This window comes from Canis aureus, chromosome 25, assembly GCF_053574225.1.
Source record: "Canis aureus isolate CA01 chromosome 25, VMU_Caureus_v.1.0, whole genome shotgun sequence".
Classification (NCBI taxonomy): Eukaryota; Metazoa; Chordata; class Mammalia; order Carnivora; family Canidae; genus Canis; species Canis aureus.
Genome location: NC_135635.1, coordinates 4,911,935 through 4,930,736, shown reverse-complemented (window position 1 = coordinate 4,930,736; position 18,802 = coordinate 4,911,935). Strand labels below are relative to the sequence as shown.

The 18,802-nt window shown below is 54.1% G+C and overlaps 1 protein-coding gene across 5 annotated transcripts in view; it reads right to left on the bottom strand.

The window, feature by feature from the left end:
• Positions 1-12,536: 12,536 nt before the first annotated feature.
• The window catches only part of NCKAP5L (NCK associated protein 5 like), a 30,156-nt gene continuing 23,890 nt past the window's right edge, over positions 12,537-18,802 (bottom strand). For all 5 annotated transcript variants that reach the window (XM_077870124.1, XM_077870126.1, XM_077870127.1 and 2 more), the window contains 6 exons: positions 15,698-18,321; positions 14,634-14,796; positions 14,321-14,402; positions 13,691-13,999; positions 13,472-13,614; positions 12,537-13,126 (listed from right to left, as the gene is read on the bottom strand). In XM_077870124.1, the coding sequence (XP_077726250.1) occupies positions 12,911-13,126; positions 13,472-13,614; positions 13,691-13,999; positions 14,321-14,402; positions 14,634-14,796; positions 15,698-18,321 (3,537 nt within the window). In that variant the 3' untranslated portion in view covers positions 12,537-12,910. The remainder of the gene's footprint in view (positions 13,127-13,471; positions 13,615-13,690; positions 14,000-14,320; positions 14,403-14,633; positions 14,797-15,697; positions 18,322-18,802) is intronic.

The window sequence follows — 18,802 nt, the reverse complement described above, 5'->3', positions numbered from 1 at the left end:
CAACAATGAAATATACCTACTAGAATTGACTAAAATTTTTTTTAAAAATCGTGATAATACCAACTACTGGTAAAAATGTGGAGCAACTAGAGCCCTCATACTTTGCCAGTGGTAAAGTAAAATGGTACAACTCCTGGAAAACAATTTGGCAGTTTCTTATAAAATTAAGTACCATCCAACCCAGCAATTGCACAGTTTATCCTAGAAAAGTAAAAATGTGTGTTCAAACAAAATCTTGTACATGAATGTTTGGAGAAGCATTATTGGTAATAACCAAAATCTGGAACAATCCAAATATTCTTCAACAGGCAAATGGATAAACTAACTGTGGTCCATCCAGACAATGGAATGCTCCTCTGCAGTAAAGTGGACTAAGCCATAGCTATCTACAGCCACCTGGATGGATCTCAAGGCATTATTTTATGAAGAATGATTGAGCCCAACAGAACCCCAGGAAACTCGTATTTTTTTTAAAGATTTTTATTTATTTATTCATGAGAGGCACAGAGAGAGGCAGAGACACAGGCAGAGGGAGAAGCAGGCTCCATGCAGGGAGCCCGACGTGGGACTCGATCCCGGGACTCCAGGATCATGCCCTGGGCCAAAGGCAGACGTTAAACTGCTGAGCCACCCAGGGATCCCCAGGAACCTCATATTTAAGGAGCATATGGAAACCTCGTCCCTTGCTCTCTAACACAACACGTGCTGCCTAGGTTTGGGCCCTACTGAATCTTGCCTGGGCTAGTGCTCCAGCCTCCTCACTGGCCTCAGCCCCTCGCCTTGGGTCTCTCCAGTCCACATTGCACACTATTTCTAGATGGATTTTCCTGATAGTAAACACTGAACTTTTTTTTTTTAAGATTTTATTCATTTATTCATGAGAGACTCACAGAAAGAGGCAGCAACACAGGCAGAGGGAGAAGCAGGCTCCCTGTGGGGAGCTGATGTGGGTCTCAATCCCAGGACCCCAGGATCACGCCCTGAGCCGAAGGCAGATGCTCAACCGCTGAGCCACCCAGGTGTCCAACCCTGAACTTTTCAATAGCACATTTTTGCTGTCAGGCTAGAGTCCAAACTCCTCCTTTATACAGCTTACCTCTGTCCTCTCATTTTTCTTTTTTCTTTTTTTTTAAATTTTTTTTTTTTTTTTTAATTTTTATTTATTTATGATAGTCACACAGAGAGAGAGAGAGAGAGAGGCAGAGACACAGGCAGAGGGAGAAGCAGGCTCCATGCACCGGGAACCCAACGTGGGATTCAATCCCAGGTCTCCAGGATTGCGCCCTGGGCCAAAGGCAGGCGCCAAACCGCTGCGCCACCCAGGGATCCCCTCCTCTCATTTTTCAATGCTCCAGCCTTATGAACTCATCTTTATGCTATAGAATGTTCCATTTGGTCCCTCACTACGAGGCTTTGGAATTTATATTTCTTTCTTTCTTTCTTTTTCTTTTCTTTCTTTCTTTCTTTCTTTCTTTCTTTCTTTCTTTCTTTCTTTCTTTCTTTTCTTTCTTTCTTCTTTCCTTCCTTCCTTCCTTCCTTCCTTCCTTCCTTCCTTCCTTCCTTCCTTCCTTCCTTCTTTCTTTCTTTTCTTTCTTTCTCTTTCTTTCTTTCTTTCTTTTCTTTCTTTCTTTCTTTCTTTCTTTCTTTCTTTCTTTCTTTCTTTCTTTCTTTCTTTCCTTTCTTTCTTTCTTCTTTCGATTGTATTGATCTATTTGACAGAGAGAGAGAGAGTGAGAGCACAATCAGGGGAAGAGGGAGAAGCAGGCTCCCCACTGAGCAGGGAGCCTCATGCAGGGCTCGATCCCAAGACCCCCCGGAATCATGATCTGAGTTCAAGGCAGACGCTTCACCGACTGAGCCACCCAGGCACCCCGGCATTTCAAATTTTCGGCCTAGAGCTCTTACCCAACCCTCTGGGTGTGACTCAGTCACCGCCACCCTGCTGGTCTAGGTCTTGCTAGCACCTCGTGGAAGGAAGACTGGCCTATAGAGCCCCTTCGGCGGCCTCGAGAGCTCAGGGGTGCCCCCCATCACAGCACTAGCCACGTTCCCCTGGGATCAGCCACAGATTGTTTGGCACCAACCACTAGCACTGAGTCCCGAGGGAAGGGACCTGTCATCACATTCGCCTCTGGGCCCCCGGAGTCTAGCTGGGTGCTTCACACCCACCGAGTGTCCAACAAATGTTTGTCGTCTAAACAACGGCGTGGGTGGATGAGGAAATGAAGGAGTGAGCGGGGAGGTCCAAGTGCCCACATTCATATTCTCTCGGTGGGGCAACCCTGGGAGGGCACCCTGCATTCCCCCTTCTCTCCACTGGGTGACAGTTGAGGCCCGCAAACCTCTCAGATGGGCGCTGCTGCCGTTGCACCCCCTGGTGGCCACACATTCTCCAGCTGTTCTATTGGAAATGATTTTTTTTGTATCAAGAATCGCAAACAAAGAAAAGATGTGGTAAATTTAAATTAGGGGAAAATGACTCCTTGGAGTGCTCCTAGCCTGTGGGCTTCTACATGAGTGGGTGACAGAAGCTAGATTTCCTGCTGGCTTTTGCCACCTTGGGTCCCCCTGGGTGGCCCTACCGCCCAGACTCTTCCCTGCCCATCACTCTACCCCGAGGCCCTCCCTGCCTTTATCAGAGCTCTGTCTCCAGTCGTCCCTCCCTGCACACCCATGTCACCCCGGGTACTTCAGTGTCCTGTGGATGACCCTTCACCCCCCAGCTCCCAGGTTCCCTGCAGTGACTTCCCCTCTGCCTCATTTCGGCCAGTGGCCCCGGATGTGAAAGTCCACCCTTCCGCTCTCAGGCCGCAGCCACACGTGGATCCGGCCCCCACTTCCTCCCCCTGCTTCTCCCCTCCGCTGTGCTGGCACCCACCCCAGCCCTGCCCCTTCACCCCTGCTCCTCCCAGCAGCCCCTGCCTCCCTGCCCTGCTCTCCCAGGCGGAATCACGGCTCCTCCCAGGTAGGCCTCGGCCGTGGCCTCGTTACTTGAGCCCTCTGAGCCTCACGCCCTCACACTGAAGTGGGGATGACCACACGCAGGCCTGAAAGAGTGTGGGCTGGAAACCGAGTCACTACGGGTGAGCACTTAGAATGGGCCTGGCACAGCCTACGTGGTGTCTGCTCCCAGGGGTTATCAGCGTCGTTCAAGCCGGAGCCCCTGGTGGTTGGCCACACCGGCCACCTCAGACTCCCTCATCAGCCAACCGGCCCTTGCACTAATCCCACCATCTTCCTTCTCCACACTTAGCGCCAGGCCTCTGCACCCGGTGAGACAAGAAACAGCAACCAGAGAGCTCCACGGCCCCTGGAGTGCTGCCGCCAGCCACCCCCCTTCAGCCTCTGCTGGCTCCAGGCCCATTTGGAAAGCCTTGACTTGTCCTCAGCTCGGTCCCCCCGCTCTGTCGGCAGTGGCCATTCCACATCTTCACCACGCTCCCCATCCACATGCTGAGAAGTCTAAAGGCCCAAAGGGGTACCACTGATTGGGGTGAGTGGATAAACACGGCCACAATATTTTGTAGTTTCCCACCGACGTGTGATGGCCCCTCACCTCCCACACTGATCCTCACAGCCCTGCGTGTTCCCTACTCTGTTCCCATCTCCTGAAACGCCTCCAGCGGACCCTCTGGAGTCGCTGCTCCTCACCTGCAAGCTCCCTCTGGACACGGTCTCTGTGAAGAGCACCCCTCCCTTCCTGCCTCTTCCTGAGGACGCTGCTTCTTTCCCTCAGCTCGTGTGTCACCAGCCCAGAAGGTGTGCAGCCGCCACCCTTCAGCTCTACTTTCAGGCCCTTCTTCTTCCCTAAAGTCCCTCAGCTTTAAATCTCCTGTTGACGCACGGTACCGCTCACTCTACCTCCCTTTTCCGCTCACCTATCAATCCCTGGGTTACTTCTCATTTCTGGAAGGCTTTAGCTCCTGCCTCATGCATTCCTTCTGATGCTAATCCTGTCCATGTTCTCAGAGATTCCAACATCCACACGGACAGTTCCAGGATCTCTTCTCTTCCAGTGACCTTGCCCTTTACCCTGTCTGAACCACTCACTCCCATGGTCATTCCTGGTCCTTGTCATCACCGACAACCGCAGTCCCTCTCTATTAGTGTCCCAGAGCTGCTGTAACAAAGCACCACCCACTGGGCAGTTTGAACAACAGAACGTTATTGCCTCACGTTTCTAGAGGCTGCAAGTCCGAGATCAAAGTGTTGGCTGGGTTGGTTCCTTCTTGGAGACCATGAGGGAGCATCTGTTCCCTTCGGACCTCTTCCCTAACTTCTGGTGGTTTGCTGGCAATCGTCATTTGGCATTCCTTGGCCTGTAGACACATCAGCATAATCTCTGCCTGCATCTTCACATGGTCTCTCCCTGTGTCCCTATCTGTCCTTATGTCTTATTTTCTGCTTTTTGACACTGGTCATACTGGATTAGGGCCCACCCACATGACTTGTTTGAACTGGATTACCTCTGTAAGGCCTCCATTTCCAAATAAGGTCATGTTCTGAGGTACAGGACGGCACAATTTAACCCATAATACCTCCTATAAATTCAATCCCATGCATCCCACCCACCAATCACCACCTCATTTCTTCCCAACTCATTCCCTCTAGTACCCTATCTCCAATGTTCCTTTGATCCCACCATGACCTGCAGGTCACTGATCATCCCCCTCTCCCCCCACCATGCCTCTCTCCTTTATCATTCTCTCTTCCCTCTTTAACCAATGGAAAGCCCACAGCTTCTCTCTCCTCTACGGTAGTCATTTCATAAATTGGCAGCCCTGGCTAGCCTATTCTGTACTTAACATGGCAGGAGAAAAACCCCAATACGTTTGTGTTAATAAGTCTCACTTTAGGGACGCCTGGGTGGCTCAGTGGTTGAGCATCTGCTTTTGGCTCAGGTCATGATCCTAGTCTTGGGATCGAGTCCCGCATTGGGCTCCCCACAGGGAGCCTGCTTCTCCCTCTGCCTGGGTCTCTGCCTCTCTCAGTGTGTCTCTCATGAATAAATAAATAAAATGTTTTAAAAAAAAAGTCTCACTCTAAGGGGTACCTGGGAGGCACAGTCAGTTGAGTGTTTGACTCTTGGTTTCTGCTTGGGTTGTGATCTTGGGGTGGTGGGATCAGGCCCGGGTTGGACTCTGCACTCAGCATGGAGTCTGCTTGGGACACTCTCTCCCTCTCTCTCTCTGTGCCCCTCCCCACTGTGTTCACGTTCTCTCTAAAATAAATAAATAAAACTTTAAAAAAATAAGTCTCACTTTAAACTCCTACTCACTTCAAGTGGATGCTTCATGCTACTTGGGAGCTCAATACATTCCCTAGTGTATGTACACTCTTGATCTTCTAGATGACTACTCATATTATCTCCCCTCTTCTCAAATCTCCAACACCTTGTTTTCCCATCCTTCCTCTTAGCTAATGACTTTGATTATTTCCTTGAAATAAAGCAATCACAAGAGTACTTCTATAAGCAGACACTCAATTGCCTTGTGCCTGCCTCGCTCCTATACCTGTAGATTCTGCTTAGGGCCACACATGCCCTGGAGCCCAACAATTCCCTTTTCTCTCTCCTGGAATCATCAAATTTTCTCTATTTTACCTTTCCCATAAGTATGAGAAAATGCCTTAATTTCTTAAGAAATTAGATTAGGGGATCCCTGGGTGGCTCAGCGGTTCAGTGCCTGCCTTTGGCCCGGGGTGTGATCCTGGAGTTCCGGGATCGAGTCCCATATCAGGCTCCCTGCATGGAGCCTGCTTCTCCCTCTGCCTGTGTCTCTGCTTCTCTCTCTCTCTCTCTCTCTCTCTCATAAATAAATAAATAAATATCTTTAAAAAAAAAAGAAATTAGATTAGGATTTCTTAAGAAATCCTCTCTTAGGTGGACACCTGGATGGCTCAGTGGTTGAGCATCTGCCTTTGGCTCAGGGCGTGATCCTGGGGTCCTGAGATCTAGTCCTACATTGGGCTCCCTGCAGGAAGCCTGCTTCTCCCTCTGCCTATGTCTCTGCCTCTGTTTCTCCATCTCTCATGAATAAATAAATAAAATCTTAAAAAAAAAAGAAAAAAGAAATCCTCTCTTAGGGCCTAGGAGGAGCAACTCTGCAATAGCAATGAGCATACCCAGCCTCCAGATCTTGGTTTCTAAATATCAAACCCCAGTAAAGGGCTCTTTGGAGAAATGGCTGATTCCTGGGTTGGGTTTAAGGAAAGTCCAAGATGAACTTTGAGCATGTCATGCCAGAAAGTACATCCTCAAAGAATAATGGGGGTTTGTCAAAGAGATGGAAGCCAACTTGAAGGGCCTCCTACAGGCCAAATCATGGACAATTTGAGCACCAAAGTAAATCATGATAGTAATAGATTACAAACCATTGAATAAAATGGGAAGTCATGAGTCCCTACTGATATAAGCAAATGAGTAAGTAGAAAGTTTGATGAAAATGAAACATTAAAAAAAAAGAAAATGAAACATTTACACAGTTTCAAAGTACCCCCCATGTTCTTATTAATTATAAAGGGAAAATTATAATTTTGCAATTATAATGCATAATGAAGTCCAGTAAACATCAACTTAAGTAATGAAAATGAACATCCTTAGTAATGACGTAAATGGCAATTATGGCCTGTAAAGTTAAAAAATGTCAAGGTCTCAAAAGTCAAGGACAGTTTGGGGGCACCTGGGTGGCTCAGTCAATTAAGCATCCAAATCTTGATGTCTGCTCAGGTCATGATTTCAGGGTTGTGAGATTGAACCCCATGTCAGGCTCCCTGCTGGGAGTGGAGCCTGCTTGGGATTCCCTCTCTCCTCTGCCCTCTGCCCCTCCCTCACCTCTCTTTCTTAAAAAAAAAAAAAAAAAATTAAGGACAGATTGAAGAATTGCTCCAGTTTGAAGGACACTAAAGAAATGTCTAAAAGCAAGGTGCGACTTTTGAACTGGCTATAAGTGACATTATTTGGACAACTGGTAAAACTTGGATGTGGTTCCAGGGACTAGATTGTCATTATATGTTATTCCTGATTTTGATGATGGTATGGGGCTTTATAAGAGAATGCTTTTATTTGTAGAAAATCTATAGTCAAGTATTGGGTGATGGAACATCAAGTTGGCAGCTTTCAGCATGCTAGGAGAAGAAAGTTTTTGTACTGTTCATGAAACAGTTATGTAAGTTTGAAATAGTTTCAAAATAAGACTTAAAAAAATAGTAAAGATTGCATTTCTTGACCCCACTCTCCCCTCCTGTTCTCTACTCCACTACTTCTTACAAGAGTCATCTACACTCCAATCCTTTCTTTACCCTTTTTTCTTGAACCACTTCAAACAGCTTTCGTTACCACTGATGCTCTCGCTAAGGTCACCAGTGACTACTGTATTGCTAAGTTGAAGAAACAATTTTCAATCCTTATCTTGACAGACACATCAGCAGAATTTGACACTGATTAATCTTTCTTGAAACATTTTCTGTATTTATATTCCAGGACCCCACTTCCTGTTGGTATTATTTTTTTTCAGTCTCTTCTGTGATCTCTCCTCATTTCCTCTGACCTCTGAAGAAATGAGGGATCCCAGGATTCTGGACTCAGACCTTTCCTCTTCTTACTGCTTTGTTGAGTTTATTCAGTCCCCTGGCTTTAAATAACATCCATATGTTGATGACTTACTAATTTATATCTCTAGCTTAGGCTTCTTTTCTAAACTGTGGACTTCTATAACCAAATGCTTACTCCACATTTTCCATTGGATGTTGTCCAATAGCCATCTCAAATTTAACATGGCCAACACTTAACTCCTGATCTTCCCTCCCCCAAGTCTGCTCTATTTACTCTCCCCCTTATCGGTTAATGGCAACTTCTTCCTACCAATTGCTCCAAAACCCCTGGAGTTACCCTTGGCTCTTCTCTTTTCTTCACATCAATTACATTAGCAAATTTTATTGTCTACTGTACCCCTACCCTGGAACAGGTCGCCACCATCTGTCATTGGAGTTACCCGAGAGGCCCCCTTACTGGTCCGCTTCCATACGCTCCAGTTTATTCTTTGTCACTCTCTATTGACTCCCCATTTCACTCTGAGTAAAAGCCAAAGTCCCTAGCATTGGGGCACAAGACTCTACATGGTCACTTACTCTGACCAAGTTGGCTGAGAATAAAAGTTTGATAATACTGAATGATGTAGGGGCACCTGGGTGGCTCAGTCGGTCAAGCATCTGCCTTTGGCTCAGGTTATGATCTCAGAGGGGAGTCTGCTTCTCCTTCTCCCCCCTGCCCCTCCCCCCACTCATGCTGTCTCTCTCTCTCAAATAAATACATAAAATCTTAAAAAAAACCCAAATGATGTAGAAAATAGTCCCACTTATACAGTGTTAGTGAAATGCAATTTGTTAATATCTATAAAATATTTAAATTAAGCATATGCTGTGGCCTAGCAATTCCATTGGTAAAAATTTATCTTGTGAAAATACATAAGTGGTCAGACACACATATGCTATGTTCACTGCAGCATTATTTGTCATGGCAACACAAATTAACATGGCACATCCATACAATGGAAGACCACATATGGTAATGGAAATTCATGGGCTTTGGAAAGATCTCCAAGATATATTGTTAAATGCTAAAAGAGGGGCACCTGGGGGGCTCAGCAGTTGAGCATCTGCCTTTGGCTCAGGGTGTGATCCCGGGGTCCTGGCATCAAGTTCATATCGGGCTCCCCGCAGGGAGCCTGCTTCTCCCTCTGCCTGTGTCTCTGCCTCTCTCTGTGTCTCTCATGAATAAATAAATAAAATCTTTAAAAAAAATGTTAAAAGAAGTAGATTGGTTGGGAACTGTGGAATAATCTCATAGTTTAGTAAAAGGTCAACATAAACATGCTCTGTGCGTGCATTTAAAACATGATTTGCAAAGGTTACCGATCAGCTTGGGCTATGTCTGCAGAGTGAGGGTGGGAGCTAGAGTACAAAAAAGATGCGTCTTCCTATTCATTTTCAATTACTTTTTTTTTAAAAAGAGAAAATACGTGTTTTTTTTGAAGATTTTAAAGAAAAAAATGTACTTTTAGGGGATCCCTGGGTGGCTCAGCAGTTTAGTGCCTGCCTTTGGCCCAGGGCGCGATCCTGGAGTCCCGGGATCGAGTCCCGCGTCGGGCTCCCTGCATAGAGCCTGCTTCTCCCTCTGCCTGTGTCTCTGCCTCTCTCTCTCTCTCTCTCTCTCTCTCTCTATGTCTATCATGAATAAATAAATAAAATCTTTAAAAAAATTAAAAAAGGCACTTTTATAATTTGTATGTCTTTAATAATTATAAAGATTTTATTTTTTTAATAAAAAAAAGATTTTATTTATTTACTCATGAGAGACACAGAGAGAGAGGCAGAGACACAGGCAGAGGGAGAAGCAGGCTTTGTGCAAGAAGCCTGGTGTGGGACTCGATCCCGAATCCCAAGATCACACCCTGAACCGAAGTCTGAGGCTTAGCCGCTGAGCACCCAGGTGTCCCGATTATAAAGATTTTTAAATGTTCATCCCCGTCCCAAGATCAGAGAAATGCTCACCTGTATTTACTTCAAATTCATGTGTCTTTAAAAAATATATATGTTTGAATTAACTCACACAGGATTAAAGAATGGGTGTGTATATCTAGAGTTAGCTGCAGAGCATGACTGTTTCTTTCTTAAAACCTTTTTTTGATAAAGAAAACAAAATATACTATTTGTAGAAAATCTAGCAATAAAAACTCTTGGCAACCCAGAGAAAACCTGTTAATATTTTAGGACATTTCCTGTAAAAGGCAGGGTGTCCAGTGATGTGGAACCTGAAACCTTCTCAGTCTTTTGCTGATGCCTTGATGCCATTTAGAGGGGTTAAGCGGGGCGGGGGCTGGCAGTTTTGCCTTGCTTTGTTTGGAAAATTCAGCAGAAGGGGTTGTACACGATGGTGAGGCAAACGTCACCCATTGTTCATGGGGAAAATAGTGAGGTCACCTTAATGCTGCAAGCAGATGTTGCAAACTTGAGATGTGAAGCATTCTGGCATAGTGAAGATCAAATAGTCTCTTAGTCAAACCCTTCCTTCAAGTACAAGGAGAAACTGGCTCCCCAGGAGTGTCTTGAACTCACTGGCATGTCCCCCCTTCACAGAATTACTTCAGATGGAGGGTGCACACAGTTCTGTGGGCTGTGAGATGGCTCATCTGGGCCCACGACCCCTTAGCAGGACACAGGCTGGGGTGGGGGGGAGCATATTTAGGAATGAGAGCCGCCTACCTGCTCCAGCAGTCCGTAGGGCAGGGCCAGCCCCAAGGAACCAGGTGTGGCTGATGCTGCTGGCCCACATTGCCCCAGGGCCCAAGGTGACACTGCATTTTTTAAAAAAAGATTTTATTTATGAGAGAGAGAGAGAGAGAGAGAGAGAGAGACAGGCAGAGGGAGAAGCAGACTGGAGTCTGCTGGGAGCCCAATGTGGGACTCGATCCCAGGACCCAGGGATCATGACCTGAGCCAAAGGCTGATGCTTAGCCACCAAGCCATCCAGGTACCCTGACACTTTGCATTTGCAAACCCTGCAGAACAGAGCCGGACCCTGGGGACAGAAACATGATGGACCATTCAGTCTCAGCTTGTCAGAGGTGGAGTCCAGAGTCAAAGCCACCTCGCCAAACTCTTTTCCCGGAAAGGACATAGGGTAAATATCCTGCAGGCGAACAATTCTGTGCTAGCAAGGAAATGAGGTAATACATCAAGGTTCCAGCAGAGAAAAGCTCTTGAAACCCCAGAAATAAAAAGTGAGGAGGACTTAGCCTTGGGAATCGCCCTTGTGGCAGGAGGCAGGTTAGCAGTTTGGCAATATCATATCATACTTGAGCCCATGAGAGTGGAAGGGACAGTGGGATAGGACCTGGGAGGGGAAGAGCAGGTGCGAAAATGGGATTCGGACATTTAAAGGAAACCAAGATATCTGATGTGACCCTTCTCTAAGTCTTTTCAATTTCTTCCACGACATGCAACCAAGGGAAATTGGTGGGAGGGAGAGAGCCAGCCTGAAGGAAGAAGAGAGCTAAGGACAAGAGAGGTCCGGTGCAACCTCCCAATCTTCCCTCCATTGGTAAGGAAAACCAAGGCCCAGAGAAAGGATGCACCTTTCCTGCAAAACCAGACTCAATGGCTAAGACTCTTGACTTCCAGTCTAGTGCTCTCAAGCCTTGCCCATCAGGAGTGATCCGCAGGCCAAAAAGGAAGGAGGCAATTAATGTCCTTCCAGAACAAAACAAAGCTACACACTCGAAAAGGAATCACTCTCACCAGGCTCCGTCACTTCTCGGCCTTAGGAAACCATTGAATGTTTCCAAGCCTTGACGTCCTCATCCCTGAGAGGAGGCTCTGGTGGGCATTAGGGATCAGGAGGCTGGGGGTACAGTAGAGATTTATTTTAAGGGGCAGTTCTTCTATGGCTCTCTGGAGCATTCCAGCTAGAGACCCCACTGCAAGGCACTAGTATAAAGGGAGGCCCTGACCCCCTCCTGACCCCCACCTTCCTTAGGCTGCCCAGAGCAAGGAAGGCAGCCAGTGGTATCACCGAGGTGTGAATGGGCCCAGCTCTACTCCCTGCCAGGCACCCCGACCTCAGCTCTGCAAGCCTGTGGTGCCAACGCAGACCATGTTCACCACAGGGCCTCCCATCCCCGCGATGAACTGTCCAGAATCCCAGCCCCAAGGCCAGGGGTGCCGAGTACATGCTGCCCAGGGGGCCTTCAGACCATACGTCGTGGGGAGAGCCTAAGTGCTAGGTCAGGTGGGCATTTTAGGCAAGTCACCCCACATCTGGAAACCTGGGCAGGAAGGAAGGCCTCCCAGACCCAACTTGGCCGGCCAGCGTATGACGGTCTGGCTGCACCCTGGTTTACCTTCAGGTAATGCGCAGCTCCACGCCCAATGGGGAATCCGAGGGCTTAGAAGGCCACAGCCACCCCGTGGCCTCTTTGTGCCGTGTGGGGAGGACAAAATAACTCCTGGAAGCCTAGACCCTTCCGCACAGCCTCATTCTTGGCCTCTCTTTCCTGAATTAAGAATTTCAGAGCACGGGAGGAACTTCTGGTTGAGATCTGAGGTAGAAATAGGGGCAAAAAGATCTGGGGGGAAAGCCCAATGTCTAAGGAGGGCTAAGAAGGTGGCAACAGGAGGCTACTTTATCTACATGTCAGCCCCCGAAGCTTGCTTTGCACATCCTACTTGCCCCCTCCCCGCCCAGTGTGTACAGGAGTTGGAGTGCACGCCCAGGGCCACCGTCCCCCCAGGCTGCCGGCCTTCCGCCCTACCCAAGGGGCATCCCCAACCCCCGGTGCCATTCCAGGCCTGAGCAGCCCCACCTCCCCACCCCCACCCAGTTACCTTTTAAGGTGGGGCTGCCTCACAAGGGCACCTAAGGCAAAGTCTAAGGTCCTGGGGTCCCTGGCCCTGGTGCCCATGCAGCCTCCACCCACCTGTCCATCCCCGAGTCCTCCCCCCAGAAAACAAACAAACAAACAAACAAACAAAAACGGGAGTCCAGGCCAGGGAGGGGCCTCCACATTTTATTAGGAAGAGGGCAGAAGCAGAGGCTGGAAGCAGAGCAGCCGAGTTCTTAAGGACAGATAAATTAACCGCAGTCTGGGGATGGGGGTGGGTGGGGACTGGTCCAGGCGCTTTAATATAAAAAAACAACAAAAAGACAGACAGACGGACCCCAAAGACGCGGGGCGGGGGAGGGCAGCACCATCCAGACGGCGGGGGGCCAGGGCAGACAGGGAGAGAAGGCAGCGCGGCCCTTCGCCCCCGACTCCAGCGCCCGGGCGGGGCGGGCGGAGCTGGCACAGCTGGCACAGCTGGAGGGCGGAGCCCAGCACCTCGGACGGCCCAGCCGGGCGGTCTCTGCCCAGCCTCAGCCCTGACTCCCGCAGGACGACAGCGAGTCGTAGAGGGAGTCGCTCAGAGACTCGGAGGTCTCCAGGCCCGGGGGACCCCCGCTGGCACCTCGCCCGTCCTCGCCCACGTCCGACGTGCTGGGCGTGCGGCTGCCCCCGAAGGCGGGGCCCTGGGGCGGCGGGGCCGGGCGGCTGGTGGGCTCCAGGCTCCGCTTGCGATCGACCGGCAGGGCCTGGGGGGGGGAGGGAGGAGGGGGGAGCTCAGGAGGCCGCAGGGCCTGGGGGGGAGGGGGGAGCTCAGGAGGCCACAGGGCGGGGACGGGGGCGAGGGGGGCCTCAGGAGGCCACAGGGCGGGGACCGGGGCGAGGGGGGCCTCAGGAGGCCACAGGGCCTGGGGTGGGGAGGGGGGAGCTTGGGAGGACGCAGGGCCTGGGGGGGGAGGGAGGAGGGGGGAGCTCAGGAGGCCGCAGGGCCTGGGGGGGAAGGTGGGGGTGGAGGGGGTGAGGGTTGAGGGGGAGCCCCAGTCGTCCCTCCTGCCCTCTGGGCCCGCCCCCCCCCAGGCGGTGGCCGCGCTCACCATGGGGGTCCTGGGCAGCCCCTCCAGTTGTCGCGCCGGGCAGAGGAAAGGGTCGGCGGAGCTGCCGGCTGCCCTGGCGTTGGGGAAGGTCCAGTTCTTAGCCAGCTGGACGGGGGCGGGAGGGCCCGGGTCTTCACAGGGATCTGCGTGGGGACAAGGGAAGGCGGGAGGTGGCGCGTGGGGCTCCCGGGCCGCCCGCCCCCCTGCGCGGACACTCACCGTCGGGGCAGGCCTGATGGCCCCGGTGGCCCGGGGGCGCGGCGAGCAGCGCGGGGAAGGCCGGCAAGCTGGGGTGCCGCCCGCCCACCAGCAGCTCCTCCAGGCCCGGCACCTCGCGCTCCAGCGTGTGGGCGCGCCGGGGGACTTTGGTAAGGGGCGGGGGCCGAGCTGGGGGCACTCCCGGGCCGGGGTCCAGCCGCGCGGGCTTGGTCTTGGGAAGATTCTTGCTGGGGGTCCCATTGCTGCCGTGGTCTGGGGGCGGAAAGGTCCCAATGCCACTGTCCAGGGTGCGAGTCAAGGAGCCACAGGCTGGGGGAGGGGACGGTAAGTCAAGGACACGAAGCTGCAGGTTCAGCCCCTCTGCCTCCCTGCCCCAGCCCAGGCTCCCGGGGCGTGGCCCCGCCTGGCCCAGCAGGCTGTCATCCCCCACCACTCCTCCCCCAACTCCCCCAGACTTGGGCCAGGTGCCCAAGGGCCGGGAGGGATTTAGTTCTGTGCAGCCCCGGTGCCCACCTGGTGCTTGGCACCAAGAGGCACTCAGGGCCTGGTACCTGCTTCGGTGATGGGAACAGGGTAAAGTGGGCAGGGGGCAAGGGGCAGGTCCCATCCTGGGTCCCTGACCCTGCTGACCTGTGAAGTGTGAGGTGGGCACTGGCTCAGCCAGGCTGTCCTCTGAGGGCATCTCTTCCCGCCTTCCTGGCTCGCTGTTGGGCTGCGTGGGGGTACAGGAGACCTCAGAACCCATTCCTCACGCCCCCACCCATACCCCTCCCCAAGCTCTGCCATGAGGACACTATGGGTCTGAGAGCCTGCAGCCCACCGGGCCCCAGAGACCGTGGTGCACCTGGCAGCTTCCACGACCCAGGGCAGGGGAACCCTCCAGGGGTGCAAGACCTGGCCGGGCCCCAGAGCTGGGCCCAATACCTAGCAGCCAAGAACCTACCTTTCCAGGAGGTTTTCCACAGCCCTGAAGAGGCCCCACCAGGCCGTTTCGAGGCCCACAGGCTGGCCAGGGGTTCTTGGGGTCAGAGGACACTGGCTGGAAATCGCCATACTCGGGTTTGGGCTCCCGCCAGTTCTTGGGCGGCAGCTCCTTGCCATCCACCCTACAGGCAGCAGTGCACACGAAGGTGAGGGGAGGCCTGGGTCCACCCAGACTTTCTGACCTCACTCCCTCCAATGCTGCTGGGCCTAGTACAATACCCACTGCCCCCCAGGATAGGGGACCTATCCCTGGTGGCTGCCCCCCATCAAGTCCTCCTGATGCTGGGAAAAGGCAGAGACCTAGGGAAAACCTCAGAGAAATGGCAGGGGAGATGGGACAAGTTCCCCAAAGCTACACAGGGTCAAGCCTAGAGACTTCTCGACGCCATCTGCTAGCAGACGGCAGATGCATCACCTCCTGGTCCACACGTGACACACCCCGCCTGCCCCAGCTGAACTCAAGCGCCCTTGCTGTCCAAGCCACACCCCACCCGGTGCCCAACCCCTAGGGACATTGTGCTTCATCTGGCTCAGACGGAGCAACCCCAAGATGGGATCGCCCCTTCTCTGAACCCCATTTCCACTGCTGAGTCTGTGGCAGGCAGCAATGGGCACCTCCTTGCTCTATAGGATAGGAAATCCCAGAGTAAGACCTTTATCAGCCCACGGTTATGAACTAGTGGTCCCTGAACTACGGCCTCATCTGATGCTAGAGACAATTTAGGAAAATGTGGCCTGTTAATTCTCCTTAAATGAGAAACTGGGTGTCAGCACATGCAATGTCAGACGGCCAGAGAGGAGGCGAGCTGGGGCCCAGACCCCCGGCTTCCGATTCAAAGCCCCATCTTTCCTCGGGGCCCGGCCACGAAGCTCCAGATGCTTTGGTGGCACTTTTCTTGACCTCCTAGCCTCTTGGCTCTCGGGATAAGCAGGGCCAGCCCCAGGTGTGCCCATGGAGGGAAAGGGCCCCCCCACTCCCGAGCACCCGCTGACCTGGCTGGCTGACTGGTCCCAGGCCCTCACCTGTTGAGCAGCTGCTGCATGAAGGTGTCCGCGCCCTGGTACATGCCAGCCAGCTGGCCCTGCACCTGCCCCAGCCCTGCACTTGGCCCCGGTGCCGGTCCTCCGGGCCGTGGCCGGGCGCGGCTGCTCAGATAGGCCTTCTCCTCCTCCAGTGCCCGGCGGAGGTCTTCTGCTTTGGCCATCAACTTGGAGATGTTGAGGCTCTCAGCCTCCAGCTTCCGGGCTTCCATCTTGACCTCCTTCCGGAGTGGGGAGCCCCCGCTGGCCCCTTCCTTGCTCTTGGTGGTCTCTGTGCGGCGGTTGAGCGCGGGCAGCTTGCTCTTCTTAAGGCCGAACCAGCTGGCAATGCTGCTGGTGTTGCGGTGCTTGACCTCGGTGCCTGGCGCCCGCTCCTGGCCCTGCAGCCGCAGCACGTTCTCCTCGATGCCCTTCATCACCTTCTCCTCGATGGCTGAGTGTGGGGCCCGCCCCTCGGGGCCTTGGCTTGGGTCGGCAGGGCCAGGTGCGGGGGACGGAGGCTGGGCCCCAGGGCCGCCACAGTCTGCCCACGGGGGGCCCTTCCCCTTGTCAGGCTTCGGGGGCTCCTTAGTGGTCGGTGGGGCCACAGGCCGGGGCACCACCTTGGTGGGTGACTTGGACGGTAGCTTCGTAGGGCTGCCATGGGGGCTCTTATTGGGCTTGCCGAGGCTGGGGGCTGAGGTTGGCACTTTGGCAGGGGTGCGGGGTACCTGGGGGCACAGGGCCCCTGCCAGCCGGCTCTTGGCCAGCTCCACTTTGGTGAGGCAGCTCCTCGGGGAGACAGGCTCCAGGTCCACCCGGGCCCCCATGGAGTGAGAGGAGTAGACCCGGGCCCCGGGGTCCCCCAGGAGCCCAGGTTCTTGCTGCTTCAGGCTGCTTGTGCCTAAGGCCACTGCCCCCCGTGGGGTCCCCTTGGCTTCTGGCCCTTCGGGAGGCCTGGGGGCGGGGGGTGCCACTTCTCCAGTGCTCTCCCCTGACCTCCCTGCTCCCCGGGCCTTCTCGGTGCCAGGCCTGGCTGGCACTCCATTTTTCTCTGGCCCCTCGGGGCCGGTCTTCAGTTTCCCCAGGGCTGCCAGTCTGTCCCGCAGAGGGGTAGAGCCAGGATCCCCAGGTCGCCGCCCTGCCCCCTGGCTGGGCTTCTTGGATGAGCTGCTGGGGGTCCTGCGGCCAGGATGGGGAGACTCCGGGCCTGCTTTGTCCAAACTCTTCTCCTGGGCACTCACATAGGAGCAGGATTCCGGGAGGCAGGGGCTGGGGGGAGCTCCGGGACTTCTGAGGACCTCAGGGGCCCGTGGCACCTCCAGAGTTAATTGTGGGTAGGTGGGTACCTGCAGTGGGGATGGAGGTGGCTCTGGGGAAGGCCCCCTATAGGTGCTCCGGGAAAGGTCCAGGATGTTCTCGTAGCAGGGAGATACCACGGGTCCCGGGGACAGCGTGGCGGACAAGGCTGGCTGGGGAGGTCTGAGTTGCGCGGAGTCCAGGGCTGTGGAGCAGGGCGAGGGGCTGGTGGGTAGGCCCTGAGCTCCGTCCGGGGACAGCTCTCCTCCACCCAGACCCCTGCGAGCCAGCAGTGGGGACGGGCTGCCATCAGAACCACTGTTTCGACAGGGAATTCGGGAGTTCCGGGGAAGCTGGGGGCTGAGCTGGGGGCCTCCTGGGCTGGGGACCTTCTCCGAAGCTGGAGGCAGCTTTAGAAACTTGAGACCTCTGGCTGGAGAGGGCAGAAGGGGTCCCTGGCCTTCCCCAGGAGAAGGGGGGCCAATTTGGAGCTTGCTTTTCACCTGAGATGAGGAGTAGGGGTGGCCAGGCCGCGAGCCCAGGGGGGCATCACCTGCACCCACGAACATGCTGAGGAAGGGGAGGGGCCCCTGGCCCTCTGAGGTAGCACCAAAGCCCGGCCTCTGGGCCTCTGGGATACCCCCGCCCCAAGCTGACTTGGGGAGGCCTTTGGACTTGGACAGCTGCGGGGGCCCCTGGTCTGGGGAAGATGGCTGCCCGGGGCCGGCCTGGTCCCCGCTGAGTGGGCCTGCTGCAGCCCCAGCCAAGAAGGCCTGTAAGTAAGACTCTGTGTCCTCAAGGAGCTGGCCCAGGTTCAACTGTTTGCGGGCCAGGGCCCCAAGCAGGGTGTCGGGGCTGGGTGCCTCGTTGGGGTCACCTGCCTCATCGGAGGAGGAGGAGGAGCTGCTGCCTGGGGCACAGGGTGGCCCAGAGCCAGTGCCTTGGGTCTGGGAGGAGCCCCTACTAGGGCCCCAGGGCCGCCCAGCACCCTCTTCCTCCCCTGGGCCCCCCAAGAGGCGTTCCCAGTGTAGCAGGCCTCCCAGGCCCCCAGGGCCTAGTAGTAGGTAGGGGGCCCAGGATGACTGTTCCGGCTGAGGTGGGCCACACAGCTCGCCGTTGATGGGCTCTGGGGAGCCGGGCCCCTCGCCTGGAGGCCGCCAGGGGGTGGCAGGCGAGCAAAGAAGCAAGGGGTCGGTCTCTTCCAGGGCTCTTAGCACCTCCAGGATCTGGGCCTTCTTTCGAAGGAATGGGGATAGGGCATCCAGTGCTGGGGGTGGGGCGGCCGGGGGTCCTGGGCCTCCTGGCCGCAGCTGCTGCTCCCAACACACCTTGGGGGAGAAACGACATGAGGGGGAGCCCACGTGCAGGCCTAGGACCCGAGCTGGGACAAATCGAGTGTGTCAGAACACAGCTGGCCTGCTTTTGTCTGAGTCCCCAAAAGGAATTAACAGCCTCTCGGATACGACAGCTCAGCTTCCAAGTCACCGAGCCCTGGTTCCCCCACTCTTCCTCCTGGTGGGCCTGGGTTGGGCGGGCGCCCCACCTCCCTTCCTGGTTATCCCAACACCCCCCACCACCACTTCCCACTACTCTTTGGGTCAGCAGGGCCAACACCACTGACGTGGTATCTATGTTTGCCCCGGGGAGGGAGGCCTGTCCGTTTTCTAGGCTCCAGAAAGAACACAGAGACTCAAGAAGGGGACGTGATGCGGCCAAGAGCTAAGTCAGTTGCTGCCAGCAAGCCCAGGCCTTCTCGGGTCAGACAGCTGTCCTGCTGCCCTACTCCCCACGGTGGAGGGAACTGGGACC